Here is a 21749-nt window from a genome sequence, read left to right as displayed (position 1 = left end):
ACAGAAGTCTTCCTGGCATGGCAGCTGGCACACTGCAAATAGTGTTAAGGGCTTCCTTGCTTGAGCGAGGTTGGCGTCGATGTGATGCAAAGAGGTTAGCTGGGTTGGGATTCGCACCGAGTGCAGTCCACCTGCTGCCTTTGCCTGAAACTTGCTGCAGAAGCAGGGTCTGCCTGACCTTTTGTTAAGCATGAACTTCTGTCTGGCATTATTAAGATGTGACTCAGCACCGTTTTGATAATGGTTGTTAATTAAGTGGCTACATACGTAGAGACAATTATGTGAAATTAAGAATGGGGAAACACGGGGTGAATATTAGCAAACATTTTCTAGGAGCAAAGCCTGGTAGGCTGTGAAACGCTCTCCCAAAAAGCAATGGAAACCTCTTGCTGAGACACTCCAAGCTAGACAGAATGAAGTACAGAATAGTACCCTGTAGGGAATTACATTGCCTTGATGTTAACCTGCCTGTGACCTCAGATGGCTCAGCTATTACTAAATTCCAGTGATAATTTTGGTGATAATTACGCTCTTTATTTCTAAACTGGATTGTTGTAATTCATTATAGTCTTGTCTAACGGGTCAAATTACTGGGAAACTAAAGCAGATTCAAAATGAGTTGCTGATAGAGGAGTTCTTTGAGGCCTTAGCTGTTTGATCTGTGATTTGACATTAATATCTGTTTTTATTGGCTGCCAGTCACAATCTTATGTTTTGATTTTTAAGTTGTTCTACAGCTCCTGATTTATGCTGCTGTAACCTGACCGCTCTGTATGCAGTTCGCTGTCCTTTAACAAACACAACCAGAAACGCTTTTCTGTGGATCCTCGTCCCTCCCATTTCCTGGAGGTGTTCTTTAGTCTGAGCTGAAGGGGTTTGTCTGTAGAGTAAGAATTAGTAATTAAAGCATGATCGGAATAGATAAATGTTCATTAAAGCTTTGTGCTGTTGGTGGTTGTGTATAAATTTAACGTAACACAGTTACTGTCTCCCCAGAGCACCTGAACGAACACTGAAACTCCAGCGACACCGGAGGGGCACAAGTATGTGCTTATAAACTTCCAATCAGAGCTGCGAAATGCACTCTTGCTAATTTGCACTAACCATTATACTGGTGTGAATACTGGTGTTGGCTGAATTAACAAACAAGTGAACACCCAAGCATAGATTGTGGTTCCCAAAATGGCTTGCTAATTACCCTGGCTATGATTTAATGTTAATTATTTATTGTACTTCATTATGTTCCGTAGCTCAGCTAGTTCAAAACAAAAACCTGAAATGTTGGAAGTACGATCCATCCTTCTGGCACCGCGATATTAAATCTTTTTTAAGAGGGATTTTGTTTTAATGATAAGGTATGTACTAAACCTTCATTAATTTATATTACAGAGCTAATTGCAGGTCTTTTTGCTTTTTTATTTTTTTAAGCAACAGAAGTTCTTGAAACAATGCTCATTCCATTCTACTATCAGGGCAAAATTCTGCAGTATTGTACAGAAGGCAACGGATGAATTAGACTTTATTTGCAAATTTTCCTGCTAAATGGCTGCAGGACAATTCAGTTTAGGGTTGAAAAGGACATTTTTAAGTAATCCTGAAAAAAAAGAGGAATACCAGCTTTCATTCCAAATTTGGTATTGACTAAACAATGCCAGAAATTTGTAGAATTGAGTGCATTTGTTCTTGAGCTCTGGGAAATGTGGGTCTGGCTGTTAAGAGAAGGGCCTTAATGCTGTAGTGATCCAAAAAGAGCCTGTCCTGATTGTGAATGTTTTCAAACTTGCAGTGTGTTTGTTTTTAGAATTTTTTGGAGTGCTCTCAAAATGGACTAAGCAAAATCCTTCGTTCCAGATATTCCCAAACGTAGGTGAGTTGCGGTTCTTTAGAATGCCCTGTATATGTTGAGTGCTCTTTCAATCATTACTTTATTGCTGTTTCCAAAATTAAGATTGCACATGCAAATAAAATCAATCAGGAATGTGGAGATAAATCTGCATTTGTCCAAAGTGGTCTATAATCCGGGCCAGTTGTGGGTTTCTGGTGTTTATTCTCAAACGTCAGGAGCTGGAAGGAGTTGGTGTGTTTGTTTAGAGGTGTTCGGTTCCCACAGCTGGGTGTTTTGTGCTGTGCTTCATTAGGAGTTCAATAGTCTTCCGTTTAAGGAAAGCAGCCTCTCAGGTGTTTTGAGCTGGAAATGCAAAATTGGTGTACGTGATGACTTAGGAGACTTGTTCCAAGGCACGTTGCGAGTTTGTGGCGGTGCTGGGTTTGCAGGATGAGCTCATGAATCTCCAAGTGAAATCTGGATTAGCAAGCTCTGCCCGGCCGGGAAAGGGAGAAAACGTTTGCACAAACATCTGTGAAGGGAAACCGATGACTTTCACAAGATCTTAAATAGATTGTACTGAATCAATTATCCAAGTCGTGTGTGTTAACTACAGCTGAGACTGTAACTGGGACCCAGGGAGCTAAAAAGGAGCCTTGATCCTCTCAGAGCCAGCGGGAGTTGTGCCAGGCTGGGCTCGGCTGCGAGCCGGTCTCTGCAGCTCTCCCTGGGTGCGAAAGGTGGAGAGAGGCTAAAAATGGCTTGGGAGCATGGCGGGGTGCGCGTGGGGAATGGCAGAGAGAACGCAAAGGCACTCCTGGGCTCATCAGCGCGGTGAGAGACCGGCTCTGCCGACGCCATGGACAGCGTCCAAGCGGGCAGGAAACGTGCGTGGAACAGGTTGTGTGGGGACGGTGAGGAGCTGCCGCGCGAGGGAACGGCGGGGGAAGGAAACAAGCCAACAACGACGGCAAGCGAGGGGCAGATCCGGGAAGGGCGTGCCTGCCGAGCCGGTAACCGGGGCGCTCGGAGGAGGCCTTTCCCGCAGGGGCCGAGCCCACGGAGAAGGCCCGGTCCCCGGAGAGGGCGGCGGGCGGGCGAGGCTGGGGTGCGGGCAGCTGGAGCCCGCCATGGCGCTACCCCGGCCCGGCCCTGCGAGGGGCCGCTGCAGCCCGCCATGGCGCTACCCCTGCCCGCCCCGGCCCTCCGAAGGGCGGCTGCAGCCCGCCATGCCCCGGCCCGGCCCGGCGGGGGGCGGTGAGGGCCCCGCCTCTCGGTAGCGCCGCCCCGCCGGGTGACGTCACCCCCAGCTCGGCCGGCGCCATTTTGAAAGTGGAGCCTTTCGGGGGGGGCCGGAGCCAGGCGCGGAGCGGGGGCAGCCCCAGCAGCGGAGCCGGCCGCACCCCCGCCGCCATCCGCCGCCATCCGCCCCCCGCCGCCGCCCCCCGCCCGGCCCCGCCGGCCCCGCCGCGCAGCGCCCGGACCGCCCGACCCGCCGCGGCCGCTATCGCCAGCCCAACATGGCAGGTAAGGGGAGGCTGCCCCCGCGGGGCACCGGCCCCTGCCGCCGCCGGGCGGGGGGCGCCGCTGAGGCTGCGGCAGCGGCCTGCGGGGCGGCCGGCCGGGGGCAGCGGGCAGCGCCGCCTCCCTCCCTCCTTCCCTCCCTCCGCCGCTCGCCGGGGTCTGCTCCCCGGCCCGCTCCCTCCCGCCTCGCCTGGCCTTCCCCAGCCATTTATTCCCCCCCCCCACTTCTGGGAAATCGTGCTTTCCTCCCTCCCACCCTTTCTTCCCTCCCTCTCTCCCTCCCTTCCTCCCTTCCCGAAAAAAATAATAAATAAAGGCATGAAGGAAGCAAGGTGGAGGGGCTTCCATGGGGGAAGCGGTGTATTTGGAAGTTCAGCGTGCAGGAGGTTTGCAGACAGGGTGGGTCTCCTGCCTTTTTTCCTTTTTTTTTTTTTGTTGTTGTTATTCCCCCCCCTGCCCCCCCCCCCAGGCTTTTTGACTCCGCCAAGGCGCTTGTGTGTTGCATTTCTCTCTCGGGCGGAGTTGGGGCTGTGCAGAGGTGCTGCTGGGCACGGAGAGGTGTTCCAGACGTGCTTGTGTCAAAAGTACAATTGCACCCCTCTGTAGGGTGCACCTTTCAAGCATCTGCAAATGAGAGTAAAATTGGGCGCAGGATGTAATTAAATAATACAGGTCTCTCTGTGTTCTCTTTCTCATTCCTTCCTGTGCTTGCTCCCCATTTTGCATCCTAAAGTGCTCTTGGTCGGCTAGAAGTGTGTGTGCATAAGGTATCTCTTCTTTCTTATTTTTTTCCTTGCGATTTCTTAATTTGGAAATACACTCATCCCCCTCCTCTGCAAATGAATTGTCTTTTCAGCGCTTTGCGTTTGGAGGAGCAAGCGTGAGAGGCTGAATTAGGTTTGTGCTTTGCTGCTTCCCCCTACACCATCCGCCCATGCTCCACCCTCCTCTTTTTGTTTTAGTCGGGGGTGGGGGGAAAATGCAAACTTGGTTCAAGTAAACTGTATGAAAAATAGAATTTTAGCCTTACATAGAAAGAGCAGTGATTTTTCTTACAAGCTGTCTCCTTTAAATGCTTCCATGATGCCAGCTGCTAAATGACAAATGAGGAGGTTGGAGAGAGGGAGGAAAATGGGTTGTTCGGGTTTTAGGGAATGGTGGAGACGTGTGTGGCAAACCTTTCCAGCCTGTCCGCAGAAAGCGTTTTGACATCTCTTGCATCGATGGATTCTTGTGCTCGCCTTCACCTTGTCAGGTTCTGTAGCCTTCATGTCTGTAATCCTTCAGAAAAGAAATTAAGGCAAGGGAAAAAATGCAGACTGGGCCCTGACTGTATTCCAGCACTTCTCTTAACGTTCTGAGACATTTGGTCTTTTTTGGAAAGATTATTTTGGGGCTTCTGATTTCTATGGCTTTTTTACTTTTTTCCCCCCCTCAGCGGAGAAGAGGGAAGAAGTCCCCTCTGTATTCTTTGTTATTCCAAAAGCGATACCAGACCCCTGGATTAATGTGTAAATGCCATCTGTTGCTCAGCCTGTTTGAATTGTGTTGAGGAAAAGTTCCATTTTGACAGTGGCTTTAAAAAAAAAAAAAAAAAAAGGCAAGAGGCAAGCCCATTTCAGTCTCTTCCTGTATGTACTCAGCCCTGCAGTGATTTGCTCAGAACGAAATGCAAAAGAAATGGGTGGTGATTTTTTTGTGTGTTTTGGTGGCAGGGTTCAAATGAATCACTGCCTTCCGCCGAGGCAGTAATGTTCCTGAAGTTTTCTCTTCGATCCGTTTTCTATGGTAGTAGAACTTGTTAACATCAGATTGCTTGTTTGCTTTTCTGCTCGGATTTGCTGCTTTTTTTTTTTTTTTAAAGGCTGATAATTGCTTTCATTACTTCTGCGAAGAGACTCTAAAATTGTGGTAAAATTTTTTTTCTTTAGCCTTTAGCATGTAGGTTGAGTTTCATGTTTTTTTGTGAAAGAAGGAAATGAAGAGCACGCTGGGTTTATATTGATCGAGAGATTGAAAATTTCCAAAAATGTACAGCTTTACTGTTTAAGTTGTGTGTGTGTGTGTGTGTGTTTGAGGGTTCTGGCTTCTAAAGTAGGAGGAAACTTTGTGTGAAATAAGATGTTGGCTCACTCTCATTTGAAATGCGCAGTTAAAGTTGGCACTGGCGATGTTACTTAGTCCAGTGAGCTTTTGGTGATAGAGGCTTTTATCGCTCTTCCTCTTTAGGCTTACGCTGTTTTTTGACAAATGTTGGGTTGAAACGCTGGCAAAAACCCGCTCCTGAGAAAAACAATATCTGTAAAGGAAAAAGGTGGGGAGGGGCAATGTGTAATTGTGCGCCAGCCTCGCTGAGGAAGTAGGCGTGTGCCGTGTTGTCTGAAATTTTCAGTCGGTCACTATTGTCCGTGCTTTGTGTTGCTGTGGGGGGGGTGTCTCATTATTTTTTTCTTTTGCTTGTGTTTTTTAGGAGCTGGAGGAGGAAATGACATTCAGTGGTGTTTTTCTCAGGTGAAAGGCGCTGTAGACGATGATGTAGCAGAAGGTAAGAGCAGTTTTCTGACTTTTTTGCTGCTCCTTAGGTGGGGACATGTGAATGCCATCTTACTAAAATAGCTCAGTGCTGCTGTATGAACTTGAGCAAAGCAAATAACCATTTAATGTGCATTTAGGTACCCGGATTCAGCATTAAGCTATGGTTTGAGAGTACTGTTCTGCACATGTTTAAGAAGGGCTGAATTCAGGCTTCTTTAACTATTTTGCTGGAATTGTTTTCCAAGATTGTTAAGATTTTCCTATCGCTCGGCTTCTCATTTGTGTTTTTTTCCTAATCTGCAAAATGGGGAATGTGATACTTGCATTCCACAGGGAGGTGTTGTGAGAATTAATTAATGTTTGTACTCTTTGAAGATCTAAGTACTAGATAAAGATCAAGAGTTTTCCCAACCCTTCTAGCTTCTATTAACCAGAAGAGGAAGAAATGTGAAGATTTTTGCGTGCGCGCTTATTAAGTAAAGAGGGGGGGGTGTTTGAAATCATACTGGAAATGGCCTAAAACTTGTCTAAGCTGGCAGTGACAAATGTCACCTTACACTAAGATGGCTTCCTCTGAGTATGACTGCAAAAAATGTACTTTGAAAACAAAAAATGTTTTCTTTGACTTGGATTGGGGCTCATTAGAGGAATCGCACTTTGTGCCTCTCCATTGCTGTGAGTAAAACTTTTGCTGTCATCTTTTTTGTCACACTCCTGCTGACTTCTGCCTTTCTTTGGGGCCATGAAGTCCTGTTTGCACAACACAGTCTGTAAGATCATGAGTTAAAATTCTTCTTCTGCAAGCAGTTGGCCTTGTCACTTTTGTAATTCCTAGGGTTTTTTTCTCTTTTTACATATCTTGACTGCTCTTACTTACAACTGAGATTAATGTTGTATTTAGAAGAGCAGTAACAACAGTTCCCGTTATTTTCCCATTTGACGTGTGGTTCAAATTAACTTCCAAGGGCCAAAAAAAAAATCAGTATAAACATAAGTGACTTGTTTTTATTTATTAGCTGCAACTTGTGCACTTTCAAAGACTCCTGTCATTTACAAGCTGAAAGATGACTCTTGGAAACAAGAAAGCTGGAAAAAATTTTTTAAAGTTTAATTTTAAATTCTTCAGGAAGTGTATTTTGAAGCTTGAACTCAGAACTACTGTTAAATGTAGTATAATTTATTCCCTGGCAGGCTTTAAATTCTGTAACATTTAATTACATATCAAACTAAATCCTTAATTAAGTACAAAAACTGAAGAAGTTGCGGTTGTGTGGCAGGTGCTTGTAAATAATTCTCCATCAAAATAGACGTGTTGACGTGCACGTAAGGGTAATGAACTTTATATGTGTACGGTAAGGCGGCTTTTGCAGGGATCCGGAAATGCAGAAGTCAGGAAATAGTCGGTCCTTAACTTCCTTAGCTGTTCTGAAGTATTGTGCTTCGCGTTGCAAAAGACGACTTGCCAGCCTTACGCTTCCTGACAGGTTCGCAGCTGTACTGGGTGTTGCTGGAGTCGCAGTGGGTGGAGTTCAGGGAAGCCTTCACTGCAAGTGAATTAAATAGCTTCAGTGCCAGCAAGCCAGTTTCCAAAAATTGTAAGAATGTCCATTTCTGATTTTACGGAGGATGGAGCCTTCCGATTTTGTGAGCCAAAGAGCAAAGGGGAGTTTGGTGTCATTGTCAGCTATAACTGGTTTAGGATGAGTCTTAAGGTGCAACCCCCTGCGCCTGGATATACTGCGAGACATCCTGAAATTTCAATGCCTAGATGCTGGAGTAACTTCCCAACGTTGGTGTTATACTTTGTTGTAATGAATGTGCTGAGCTGAAATTCTCTTCTTTTTCTGTATATTCTGTTCCCACAATTCAGGCTGGCAATCCTTGAAAGCCAGCTGGCTAATCAAAGGGCAAGTTTAGCTTCCGTGTGATGCTGTGGGTTCTTCTTGTGATTCGTAATGTCTCCCTGCAATAGTGTTGGAAGGGTTAATAATGTACCAAGCTGGTCACATTTTTTTTCTTTTATTAGCTATATTTCTGGCTTTAGGGTTCACTTTAATGAAACGGAGCCTTGTGCGGTTCTGGCAAAAATTGGAACAGCAGCTTTGCATGCTTCTGGTCCTCCCTCAAATACCCAAGGACAAGTTGGCAGTGGCTCTGCGTCTAGTCTGAGGACCTTTTCTACCTCCCTGCCTTTTTGTCTGCTTTCTTGTGGCAGGCACCATGGTGAAAGCTAAAGAAAACCTTGCTGTCTGAGACTTAAATGATTGTTTAACCGCTGTGGTCTGCAAGCTAACAAGTATGGGCTCTAATCACGGCTGCGACTGAGGACAGTGCCAATTCGTGCGCGGTGGTAACTAGGGTGTGGATTTCTGGGGTTTTTTTTCCAATGGCTTTAGAGCTCAAATTTTTAAAACTTAACTTTTGTCGTGGAATGCTGAAACTTCACTAAAAACAAAGTGAAGGAAAGAAACCTGAAAGAAATGGGAGGTTTCACTTTCTGTTTTCTTCCTGTTCGTAATACAATGTTGCAATGTTTATATTGGAAAGCTTAAACTGAACTAATAAGAAGTGTTAACCAAGCAAACTGCAGCCATCTGATTGCAGTCATCAGTAGAATGCAACACCAGTGGTGTCTCTACAAGGCTGCCTATAGAACAGGCCAATGGAGAATACCATGTTTAATACAGGAAGGTGGCAGCAGCTTTAAAAAGCTTGCTAAGGCTAGTGTGTAGCTTCCAGTGTATTTGAGGTCAGATCTGACCTTGTAACCTTAACATAATATATATAATCTATCATTCTTTAGATACTTAGTCTAGAATGGCTGTCTATTACAAAGTCAATATTTGGTGGCTTTGATGGCTGAAACATGAACTCTGATACATAGAGTTTTTAATTTTCTGGCTTTGTAAGCGCTGTGTGATAGATGGATGTGACAATGTTTCTTTTAGAGCTAATGAGGGTGGAAGGGAAAGACAGGGGAAAGCTGTTCCTAAAGCTTAAGGAAAGAAGGTGGCACCGCATTTCATCTGGGGGCTGCCTGTGTCGTTTAATCTGGGGGCTGCCTGTGTCGTTCCGCTGTGGCAGGGCTTTTCCAACTGGAGCAATATGGATGTGTGAGGAGCAGAGCACTGGCCTCTCTTCTCTTGCTATGTATGGAATTTATCCTTGGTTGTAAGCCCTGGCTCTATCAGGTCACAAAGTTAAGCGTGGAAATCAGGTTATAAATTGAAATCTGAGTGTCAGCTTCATTATAATTGGGGTCTTTAACAAAAGTTTGCCTTTTTGTGATTTAGCAGTTCATGGCATAAGGGCAAGGGTGTTGTAGCTTGTGCTGCCTCTGTTTCTGAAATAGCTGATTCTTTGCTCAACAGAAGTTTTCCTCCCTCCTTAGCTTTATATTTGTCTTGCTGGAGCCCAACCCTACAACATATCTGTCTTCAACTTGATCTGTGTACCCCGGAGAATCCAGAGCCAGAACACTTGATTAGACAGGACTTCTCCAGTGGAGAACACGGAGTTGTTGTCCTTGATAAGTTCAATGATCAGGTTATCAAAAGCATCTGTAATGCATGGGGTGGTTTGTTTTTTGTTTTTTTTTTCTTTTGTGTCGGCACTGTTTCAGTGCAGGTAGGACTTCACTGTCCAGAAATACTTGAGAGCAGACATTACTGTGTCTTCTTAGTGGAAGTGGGAATGATTCTAGAAAAGGATTACAAAGATTTTCTGCAGCAGTTTCATTGTTTTGGGACTTGTTTTTACTCTTCTGCTGTTACAGTCTCCAAGATGTGGCATAATGGCAACTCCAGTTGGAAACAACTAAGAATTGTGAGTTTAAACTGTCTCTGAAAACTAGACGCTTGCTTAATGGAATGAGTTCGTACTTCAGAACAAATTAAGTCAAATTTGTTTAATTACTTGGCAGAAGGAAAAGAGTGAAGCTGCTGTATCTAAATGTTCTTTCAAGTGTAATCCAAAGATATGTAAAAGTCTGATAGTCTGGGTCCAAGGCTGAGAGCCAGGAACTTAAGTCCTAAGCTTTAACCCTGAGTGATTACTATTCATCTTTGACAGTTTAACTGTTTCATGCCCGAATTGTCTCTGAAAGAAGTACTGGAATATCTGCTGTGGGTGCTGATTACTCACTTAGATTTGAAGTCTGATGCTTAACCATTCCGTGCTGCTTTGTTAATAATCTTTGACTTGTTTCATGTTTCCTCTTTTATAGCCACAATATTGCTGTAGTCTGTTTCAGTTTGTGCAGATGATGAACGGATCCCGAGCCAGTCCATATACGTGGTCAGAGATATAAACAAGATTTGGTGTTCTCTTGTTCAGGAATGCTCTCTGTATTTGATTCTAGGTGTGTTATATTTTTTGAAGTGTAGTTTCATGTTTATTTTTGGCAGACTTAAAAATTGCAGGGCAGCAACGGGAACTGTTGTTGCTTCAGTAATGGTAGTTTGTCTTCAATGCATGAAAATAGTTATTTCAGAGTAAGGAACACTGAAGCTGGGAATGAGGACTGCTGTAAAAAGCAGTTTACCACCATCTGGATTTCACCATCTTCTCTTGCCTTACTAGAAATGTTTCTCTTTGTAGAGTAATATGTGTTTGTGATATTGTGTTAGAGCTGCTGAGCCTTCTTCAGAAAGCTAGTTAGCGTTGTCCTACCAAACTGTCACTGCTGGTGGCACCTCAGTTCTGTAGGCTCACCAGCAACTGACTATAATAAAGGGCTGTACCTTGTAGATGGAAGGATGTTGCTGGGATCGGCTGGGAAGAGGGTTTCTACCAAGCTGTGTTTGCAGGCAGAGAAACAGTGGCATTACTATAGATGTCAGGGATGGTCTTCTTCAATGGAAATTGATGGAACAGGAGGGGAGGGAAAATTCTCAAGAGAAAAGTAGCAAAGGTGTGAGAAGCCGGGACGATAACACTGAAGAAAGAGTGGGGCATAGTTGTGGGAGGGAGCTTAATTTGGGTTTTTGAGGGCTGTGGTTATGTTCTCTATGTTCATCAGGTAATATCAGTTAGAAGGAGCGAGGACTAGTAATAGATTTGTTTTTAAGGGGTAGCTTGAAATACGCTGCAGATAAATAAAAAGACTCATGGTTATAGTCCTATTCTGTATTCCTAAGTCTGCTTCTGCATTTTAGCTCTTTTATCTTCAGCCATTTGTAGAATGACTGTCTGTATCTAGAGAGAGAAATAGGCTACTGTCTTCTAGGAACTGCTGCTGGTCTAGATTGACTAAAGTGTGCATTTAAAGTGTGAAGTCCCCCAAAACAAAGAGCATTTAGCAAACAGCTAAATAGTAAGTGGCTGTTGAGCTCCCTAGAAGTTACTCAGTGCTCTGTTCACGTGCCTTTGGGAGCTGGGGCACTTCAGCCTGTCAGTCATGCTCACCAGTGTTGTTCTGTTACTTCTCTGCTCTTGGAATCTTTTTAGCCTAAATTAAAAATTAGTTCGAAAAAGGAGTGTTGTTTTCATGTCATAAATACGGCAGTTACAGCGATCAAGCCATTGGACTCCAGCAGTACAAACGAATGCAACCTGGCTATCAGTGGCCATCCTGGTGGATTACAGATCTTGAGCAGCTTTGTGAAACTTCATAGCTTTTGGTTTTAAAAGTGCTACCTAAATGATTCTGGTTTGGGTATTTCTACCCAAGAAATGGGTTTCTGTGGTAGCTGTAGCTTCATAGAACGTGCTGTGGGAGAACTAAAAAGAAGAATAAAACTCCTAGTGGATGCAATGCTGAAGTAAGAGTTAAGAGCTGGGTGTTCCTAGCTGTACTGTCTGCCTTTTTTTCTTTCTTTTTTTTTTTTCTTTCTGTTCTCTTCTGACTTGCCTATTTAGGCCATGGCTACATGTTTGGCAGCCTTTCTGCTTAAAGAGGCGCTCCTTCCCACTCTGCTGGCACAAGGGTTCATGTAACTGCACAATGAACTTGTTTGGGAAGCTGATCCAGCCGAAAAATCCTTCAAATAGTGGTTTTGACTGGATTATTTTTCAGCAGAATTGAACCTTGATCTGGTTCTCAGCGCTCTGCTTGTGCCAGCACAGAGTGGAGAGTGATCGAGGAGCTCAAAGGAACCCAAGGAACTCTGGAAGAGGGTGGGTCGCTTTATAGGACTTTATGTACAGTCAACACAAGGTCCTGATCTCCAAGTGCTATGCTACTACAAATGGTAAAATCAGCTGATAAAAAGGACTTTAAACCTTTGCTGTTCAAGACACGTACTTCGAATGTGTGCTATCTGAAGGCCAGCAATAGAATATATCTAATACCAATACTGTAACAGTGACCTTAAGAGACTGAATAAAATACTGGCCCAGTAAAACTGTTGCAGCTTTGCTGTGGTGCACTAACGCTTGACAGAGATCCTGCATCACCCTTTTAAAGCCTGAAGTTGGCCCAGGTCTCTGCTGCTATTGAAAACAGATGGACCTGTAGATTTTTACTGGGCTGCACGGCAGTCGATCAGATCCCTGGACTGAAGGCTGTGTGGACCTGCAGACACCAGAGGTGTAAAGAAGAGGGGATGCAAACACGTGCCTGAGGGCGGGTGGAGGATGCAGAACTACCTCGACTGGTAGCAGCACGGATTTAGGTGGGTATAAGGCAGTTGTCAAACTGCTGTGCAGTGTCACAGTTCTAGATTTTTTTAAATTAGGTATCATGTACACGTGTGCAAACACACACGCAGGGACACACGCACACAGAGTGTCATTTATCACTGTGTTGTACGTAATCTTTTTGATGCTGTTCTGCAGCAAAACTAGTACACGCGGGATAGGTTTTCTTCCTTCAAGCAGTATGTGAAGTGGGCTTTGTTTAGCATTGTTACCAGCTCTGTTAGTAAAAAGAGCAGTGTTCGTATCAGTACGGTTTAGCTTCTTGGAAGTTGTTGTAGAAAAGAATACCAGTTAATTGGGAGATGGATTACCTACTGATTGCTTTACTGTAAAGCACTTTAAAAAGATAATCTGACAAACGATAATCTTCTCTTATCGTGTCTTATCACACTTAATATGATTTGGCCCAAACTAATATGTTGTCTTGCATTTAGATGCTGTAGAATTAGGCCTTCTTTGTTTTAGATGCTGTTTTAAGTGTGCATACGATTAAATCTGTGATGTGCTGTACCTCCTGTAGTAAAAACCTCAATTACTGATGGTACCAAATGAAGGCTACTATTCGTTCTTTCCTCTTCAGGAAACACTGTGCTCCCAAAAAGATTTCATTAGTACAAGATGCTTTCATAACTGCCTTAAGGGTATTTTCCAGACCTCTTTTCATATTTTTTCAGTGCTCTATAATATGCAGTACCATAACTATTGTCTACAATATTTTTAGTATGGAGCGAAAAGTTTTGCAGAGTGTCAGTGTTTGGTAATCATGCAAAACCGCGGTTTACCCTTTTAAAGAAATGGTTGAGATTAAAATGATTGAAATAAATGAAAAGCCCTGGCATCGGTAGGCCCTTATGTTGTGAATGACCATAGAAACAAGAGTTACCATGTTTCTGTGATTGCAAAAGGAGAGAAATACAGGAAGTATGATACTTGATCTGAACTTATTTAGAATAATCTCTTTCAAGGAGCAGCAGTAGGTCTTATAGTCAAAATAACTCCATCTAGACAGTTTTCTAGATTTTTAAACTTGAGTGGGATATGTGTAGTTACAGCTTTGTTTATATTGCTTTATAGCTCACTTGTGCTCTTAAAGCATGCACTAGCTAAATGTGAGTTTTGTAGGGTCAGGATGCAAGTTAGCTGGAAATAGAAAGGATGTTGTCGTTCTTTTATGAGCCTTTGTGAAAATGGGGGAAGGCTAAAAAGATGCCTTGACCTGTAGGTAAAGTATTGATACTTTGTGTGTGTGTGCAGTCATTAATGATTTTCATCTAGCAGGACTTCCTTTATTGAGTACACTGTTGTACACCGTTGCTCGCTTTCTGGCTGCCCAGACAGAACCGCTTTCGGCCGTTGCTCTGGGCAGCAGGTCGTGATACCTAATGGTGCTCTTGCCTTTTTCTTTGCTGAAACTGGAAGGTTTTGGGTTGTGACATTTGTCTTTAAAATGAAGATGCTGGCTAACAAGATATCAGGTAGGCTATTACTACTGTGAGTTGCTAATATTACGGAAAATAATTGTTTGAGGCTTCTGCGCATGACTGTAATTCAGTTACAGAGACAAAAGTGGCTGCAAGCTTCTCTCTTCTAACTTAGGCTTTTGTTAAGCACTGGAGGAGAAATTATTAATTTGGTCAGCCATTCTTTATAAAAATGTATTTTACTCTTGGCGATCCACAAGTGATAGCACCATTAAGAAAACCAGCATATTTAGGTCACATGTTAAACCCCTCAGGCAGTTACGCTTGCATCTAATTTTGGAAGAGAATTTTAGGCCCAGGAAAAGAGGGCTTAAAAGAGTTGTATTGTAAGAAAAATTGATTTCCCAGGTATATAGAACACATTTTGTGTGGAAATGTTTCTCTTTGCGTTTTCAATTGCAGTTCTTAAATTAGTGCTCCAAACTAACACAGTTGGCACTCTGTTTTTGAGAAGTTGAGAAGATATAATTGCATATATTCGGGAACAGTTAAGGTAATTGTGACTTCAGACTATAGCTACTTATTTAAAATTTGGAATAAAATCTAATATGTTCTTGTCTGTTAAAAGCTAATAGCTGTATTTTCGTTTTTCCCTGATGAATATGAAAAGTATGCCAGGGATCATTCTTTGATCCTTAAAAGTAGTGATTCCAGCTGGCCTTTCCCCTGTTGGTAGAAGGTTAGAAGCTGATGTTTCAAAGAGCTGAAATAAATCTGAAGCTTCAACTCTGACAAGTACATAATGACTCTCAAAGACACTTGTTGGAGATACAGCAATGGTTTTAAGGCGACATGTGTAACTGTGGCACTGTGAGCACTTCTCAGCATCTTCCTCAGCCTTTTTGTGCTTACAGTTGTGTGCATCTTCATAGACTGCCTTTCATAAGGGAAACCTTAACTTGCGGTGAATCGAGATTCGTGTTCCAAGACATCTCTTCTAAAAGATCAGTATGAACAAACAGCAACTGAAGGTGAAGCCCACAAACTTCTTCATTATATAGTCTAGCAGTGAGAAAATGGCATTGCTTTATAGAGGTAATAGCGAAACATTCATAAGCTATTTTTGTGGAATGTGGAACTGGAAGGAATGGCTTTGTGACCAAAATCATAAAACTTTCTCTAGAACTTAGTCCTTCTGCCTTTTCTCAGGCTGTTCTTACCACAGCTTCATGTTTTGTGTTTTGTTGTGTGTGGGTTTTTTTGTTATTTTGGGGTTTGGTTGTTGTTTTGTGTGTTTTTTTTTTTTTTTTTTAGCTGAATCTTTCTTTCTTTTTGCTTTCAAGAAATATCTAGGATCTTTTATTTTACTCCAGACCCTTTTGGAAGTGATAACCCACTCTTGAAAGTGGTGGGAGCTGGTGACACATCAGTTGTGTTACTGGAACAGAACGCGTGCTGTGCTTAACCCAGCAATTCTGTCTCTGACAATATTTAGATGCCTCAGAGGAAAGTGCAGCAGGAAGACAGAGCATTCAAAACAAAACTGCTGGGGGGTTCTGCACATCAGCTCGTTGGCTCCCTGGAGCTTGTGGGTTCCTTTCCTTGATTTGACCTGAAGCAGCTCATACCAAACCTGTGAATAACAGACATCTGCTTGTTTCCGTAGCGTTCGCATCTTCCTGCCGCTTCTGAAAATCAGGGGAGTATGTTCTGAATTGTCATCTACAACTGTGCTACTGGGTCAGCTGGCTGCTCTGTTGCTCAGCGCTCCTGCGCGAGGGTCATTAAGCATGTATGTTGTTAGAGGAAATGTCATGCCCGAGTTGATTGCATCCTGTGCAGGAGCACTTCTGGCTTAATCTTTCCTTCTTGCTGGTTGCTATCATTTTGAAGAAGTCATTGTGTACACAGCCATCTTCGGTCTTGTAAGCTCATTTATATCCACACTGAAATTCTTTTTCTGGAAGTTTTAAGAGTTATTCAACATTCAGCTGGAAGTTGTTTAGCACCTTCCAGTATTCTTTCTAACCAGTGTCTTCTGACTGAGGCCCAAGTTTTACTTTTTTACTTTTTACCGAGTTTAAAGTTTAGATTTAAACTTAATTATCAGGGGGAGAGATTGACAAAAAGGAAGACTACAAATGGAGATAACGGGAAGTGATCGTACAGAGTGGCTTCATCTGAAAGGTGACTAAGTCATTTGAACCCCGCCATGCTTTGTTTTCCCCATCTGTAAGACTGGTGTGCCTGTTTTCCGAAATGAAGATCCAGAACTTCCAAGCTGTTGCAAGGAATTCTGAGATTCTTGCAGGACAGTGATACTACTAACTGTCCTCTATCTTCTTCTTCCTGCCCAGGGCAGGGAGGTTGGAACTAGATGATCTTTAAGGTCCCTTCTAACCCGAACCGTTCTATGATTCTTTTCAGCTGTTGTACAACTCTTGCAAAATCCAAAGAAAAGGTCCTAATCTATAGATAGAGAAGATGACAGATGTAAAATAATTACCTTAAAAATAAAGGTCAGTATTTTGCTTAGATTAGTAGACTATATATTTTTAAGATGTTGTAAATGTAAGTGGCTGCCTTACAGACTTGTCAAGATTTGTAGATTCCATTTTGCATCATTCCAAGAAGTGTGTTAAGAATCTCTGAAAGTCCAGGCCAGAAACTCGTATTGGCCTCTGTTTAATAATTTATTTTTTTTTTAAAGAAGCTGAGGTGTGTATGCTTGGGCCAGAATAGAAACACAGGAAGATACTTGCCAAGTGGGAAGGGGGGGGGGGGAAAGGACGCAACTGGTAAAGGGAAGACTGTTTTTTCAGGTTCCAAGTGCCACTAAAAATGCATTAAATATTAAAATGAACTGATAAAGCAGTGAATGCTCACAGTGAGTGAAGTTATCAGAAATTTTTATTCCGTGGTCACTTAATAGTCAGAACTGTGTATTCATCTCCGCTGGAAACTTCAGTCGTACTTGTGACCTTCAGAGGCGGCAAGCTGCCTGACGGGCATCCGGGAGCCGGCCTCCCTCCTCCTCTCCCTCCCTCCCTTATGGCAGGTACCAGTCATTTTTGCTTTCATTTTCCTGCCTTAGAAGGAGCCAATTTACACGTTGTCTGAGGTACAGCAGTCTCTTGCGTTCTACATATGAAGATTAAAAGCCTCAGAAATTTTTTGCCTTATTTTTTGTGCCCGACATAAAAGCTTTGGTCAAAGAATGTATGAGAAGAGGCTCAAACAGCATGATAGTTTCTGGGAGCTGTTTTTTATATCTACAACAGAAATGCACACAAGTCACAGAATTCTAGCAGCTGATTTTGAAAGGCATTGCCAAACTACGATATTTTTCTAAAATACTGCCACTAATTTTTAACTTGCAGTTAAAACATGGATAATGAGGAATCAACGACGTACACTTGCAATGTATGTTTTGGAATGGCTTCAGCAAAAAGAGAAAAATCAAGCTATTTCTGTGCTCTTGGTCTGTAGCATTCTCAGTGACAAGAAAGGCATTGCCTAAAGGCTGCTGTTATGTACAGGCAAAACAATAGCACAGTATGTTATTTCCAAATATATTGTTATTTGCAAACAGAAAACTAACCACTGGCTTTTCTGTGCTGTGCAGCCTATTGAAATTCTGGCTGTGATTCCAGCAGAGATTTTTCCATAAATAGCTCTGTACTACTTTGGAACACAAACAAGCCCTGGAAAGATCTAAAGTAAGATCTTCTGGAGGGACTGTTTAGCCTCTGTTATTAGCGTGCACTTTGTAGGTGCTGTGGTGGATGTGAGGAATGTTTCCATCGGTTGAGGTGGGGGGGCTGTCAGCGGGAATTGAGAAGTAAATAGTTGCTGATTCAAATTAATTTCAAGGAGTCATGAATCACCTGGCTTCAGCATGGGGTGAGGGGGGAAGGGATAATAAAAATGAACAAAGCTAAGCAGAAGCAGGTATGTTTTCCTTTTAGTATTAAAATTTGGTTTTGCTTTTTTTAATAAAAACCATTAGGTAGTGACTTTAGGCATTAGGTAATGGTTCACGTAAATAGAATTTGAAATAGAAATGATTTATTCTTTCAATGAACAGACGTCCCAATTAAAGTATTCTTTTAACATTTTTACCGATTGGATGTTTGATGTGAATTAATACACAGCTAATTTTGTAGTGCAGGTTTTTCAGTGCTATGTAGCTGAACATCCTCTTGAGTAAGTAATACAGGGGCAACTTTTGTGTAGATACGTAGATAATTGGTGTAAGCTGTCTTCAGTAAGGTAATTTGTAGTCTTGAGAAGCTTGTAAACATTCTGTGAATTAGAAAAAGTAGTGAGTAAATGCTTCTGTGAATTGCTTAGTTCATAGGCGTGATTTTTCTGCTCGTGCTGATGCTATTAAATATTTTTTTTTAACAAAGCAGGAATCCCCTTTCAAAGGGAATCGAAGAGCATGAAAATAACTTTGGCATTTGTGAAATCCGTGCCCGGAGTGGCAGACTCTTCAGTGTCCTTCTCGGCCCCTGGTTATCAAGCAAACGTGTTTATCGGCTGTCACAACAGAAGGAGGGTGTATCACAGAGAATAGGGCTGACAGGACCTTGGGAGCTTGTTCGTGTCTTCTCCAAATGCAAATCTTTCAACTATACCTATTATTCCTGTTAAAGTTTATTAAAGAAACCTTCATCTGTGGCGCTTGTACGTTCTCAGCAGCAGATACTGGAGAGCTGGGCTACCCATAGCCTTGAATGACTTCTTAATGTCTAAAATCACCTTTGGTGAAGGAGCACCTAGAATTTCTGTGTGGGGGTTGCACCCTGGTCTTGAATGGAAGTCAGCCCCCATACCCGTTCGAGGCAGTGACTGTGCTATTTACTGGATCTAACTTAGTGGGGAAAAACAGCTTAAGTGATGACACTTTTTTCTTTTTTAAGGTCTAGATGGTATTTCTGAACTTGTTAAGATTTTTTTTTTTTTTCCCCAAGAATAATCTTTTTCATTCCTCCTAGGCACATTGAGAAGAGTTTCCTGAGAAAATGAAGTATAAATAAACCAGCTAGGCTATACAGCAAAGCACTTCTGCTACCAAGGGGTAATTAGCCTGTTTTTGGAAAATAGATACATTACTAACGTGTTTATCACAGTGATAAGAAGTAAAGCTTGAATAAGACTTAGTCCAATTCTTTTAATGTGGTTTGGGGAATCCTCATACTGTGCATTAGTGGCATTTCACACCGTGTCTTATGAGAATTATGGGGCGCTTCTGTAAGTATTACGTATAAATCCTGAAGGAGCCTGGTGAGCCTGGAGTTCTGAGGACACAGGGTTTGCGGAGAGCCATGGCTGGAGATGGAGTTCTGGGCTCCCGAAACGGGGTGTCCTTTACCCGCAGGTCAGCGGGAGGGTTTACAGAGGTCAGACATGGCAGCGCTGTTCTCCTCTCAATACAGGCTGGTTAATTTCTCTGTTCCAGCAAAAAGTTTATTCTGGAAAATGAGTAAACTCGAGTTTTTATCCTCAGGAGTGCTAAAATTGAGATGTTACTTTCTTGGAAATTAAATATGCAGAAACGGTTTTGCTGTAGCTTTATTAATGATGCGTTGTAAAATAAAGTTCTGCAGGCAGAAAAATACGTTGGAAGAAGTCGTGTACCAGAGTATTAAGGCTAGACAAATGCTGCCGGGTTGGAGCAGAAATAATTAAATCTGTTATTTATAAGCCTTTTTGTCTCAGTTCTCCTTGTATTGCTCGGTAAGTCCCTCAGTTTCGTGAGTGATAGTGACAGAACATTCAGGCACCTAAGGGGGACCTTACATGAAGCAGTTGTGGGCATGAGGTTAGTTCCTGCTCGAGTTAATTTTGTTCCCCTATAATTAGATATTTATGATCCGTATGTGATTGTACAAAGGACAAAAATGATGAGTAACTCCCAACTAAATTCTGCACAATACAAATATAACTTAACCCTTCTGTCATCTTTGTGCAGGGAGCGCTCTCATAAATCAGCGCAGGTTTTGCTGGCTGAACAGCATTTCTGTGAGGGAAATATAACTCGGGTGGATTGTGTGTCGTGCTGCTTAGTACAGTTGCTTTATTTAAAGGGATAATGTATGGTTGAAAGGCACAATCCCTGTGACAGTGGACGTCTGAAGCAGGAAAATTCAAAGTGGAGGCAACTTGCTCTTTCTTGTGTCATTTAGTCAAGTTATCACTATGCAGTAATACTTGAAATGCTTCCTCTACAGTATAAACTATAGAAGCAGAGAACACTGACGCTGCCAGATTCCCCCTTCAAGCCAGCCATAAACTTCACATTCTACAGGGCTTACATTTCAGCTAAGATTTCATTTGGGGTTAAAGAAAGTAAATTTGTTTTTAGAGAGTTTTATTGCTGCAGCACCAAAGAACATGTTTTGTTTTCAATTTTTTAGTGTATTTAAGCCACTCAAGGAAGGCTTGGTTATGCGACTGTTCTGGGCAGTTATAAACTACTTTGGTTGCCAGAATTCTGTGCACTTGATTGAAGCCTAAGGTTTTGGGCTTTTTTTATTTGAATCTAAACAGGAACACTTAATTTTACAGGTTAAGTGTAACTGATGCATGCTGTGACAAGAGTGGGGCACAAACGTTGGCCAGGTATCTAAAATGTCAGATGGCTTTTAATTTAGTAGATGAAGCTTTCAAAAGGACTAAATTAAGAATATTTTCTCTACCTCATGTTTCTATTCTTTTTGTTTATATTTCACATCAAAACCATCCTTTCTGATGGAGTGATAGATAGCGACTTAATTTAGGGGTGCGCAGCCTCTGAAGGCGATGTTATCCAGAGGCTGCAAACTACCGCTCACAATCTTGTTCCGATAATCCTGACCTTGAGTGAAGAGGAGTTTTGGTTGCAATCGAAAGGGGATTGATGCAAAACTAGGTGTGACACATCCTCAGTAGGAAGGCTCTTCTCTTGCCTTTTCCCCCACCTGAAAATAGATTTAAACCTCACAGGCTGGAAGCTCTCAGCAGCTGAATGTTGTGATGTGCAGAAAACTGAACCCCGTGATAGCTTTCACATCGAACAGCTGGCTGGTATTTAAAAATCCCGAAATGTTGGATTTGCTGTTGATTACTTTTTTGTTTAAAAGTAGAGCAGTTCTGCTGGTTGGAGGGAGGAAAGCTTGTGGACACACTTGAGCTATTTTTTAATGTGTTTTTTTTTTTTTTTATTCCATAGTATTGCAATGGCTGCAAAGAGCAGGCTGAAGGAGAAGCTGTGACCTTTAACTGCTTGTTCCTAGTTGTGAATAAATGTTGTAGTTCCACAACCTGTGAGATTATTCACCCGCCTTTCAAAGGTTATTTAAGATGGGTACCAGGAGTGGGTCTGGATTTCTGCCACTTATGCCTCTTATGTTTATGATATTAATAAACTGGTGTCAAATGTCCTGGGAACGGGTGATGCAGGTTGAAAGACCTTTGTTTCGGCCAACAATAGACCTGAATTAGTGTGAATAGGAAAAGCAAATAGGCACTTCCTGTCATATTTTAAGGGATACTTGAGTTTGGCGAAGCATGTGTATTAAGAGATTTAAACTAAATGCCCATCATTTGCTTTTTTTCCCTAGTAAAATGTTCCCTGTGTATGTATGGATATCTATTAATCTTTCTAAATACGCTTCCAGTACTAGTAAAATAAGGTAGAAACCTATTTGTTTGAATAGATGCTGTCGGGTATTCTTCAGGGAATAAACTCTAAACCTTCATAATGAAGATCTAAAGAAGGGCATTGTCTCAGTTGTTGCTTTCCTGCCCAGGTTTGTTCC

The 21749-nt window shown here is 42.5% G+C and overlaps 1 protein-coding gene across 4 annotated transcripts in view; it reads left to right on the top strand.

The window, feature by feature from the left end:
* The first annotated feature begins 2669 nt into the window (after positions 1-2669).
* Positions 2670-21749, top strand: part of PPP2R2A (protein phosphatase 2 regulatory subunit Balpha) — a 39580-nt gene continuing 20500 nt past the window's right edge. Inside the window, exons 1-2 of one of the 4 annotated variants that reach the window (XM_063358568.1) lie at positions 2670-2712; positions 5820-5894. In XM_063358568.1, the coding sequence (XP_063214638.1) occupies positions 2685-2712; positions 5820-5894 (103 nt within the window). In that variant the 5' untranslated portion in view covers positions 2670-2684. Of the gene's footprint in view, positions 2740-3129; positions 3353-5085; positions 5138-5819; positions 5895-21749 lie in introns of those variants that run through there. The other 3 variants (XM_063358566.1, XM_063358569.1, XM_063358567.1) reach the window with 3 other exon arrangements.

This window comes from Chroicocephalus ridibundus, chromosome 23, assembly GCF_963924245.1.
Source record: "Chroicocephalus ridibundus chromosome 23, bChrRid1.1, whole genome shotgun sequence".
Taxonomy (NCBI): Eukaryota; Metazoa; Chordata; class Aves; order Charadriiformes; family Laridae; genus Chroicocephalus; species Chroicocephalus ridibundus.
This window is presented reverse-complemented; position numbering and strand designations above follow the sequence as displayed.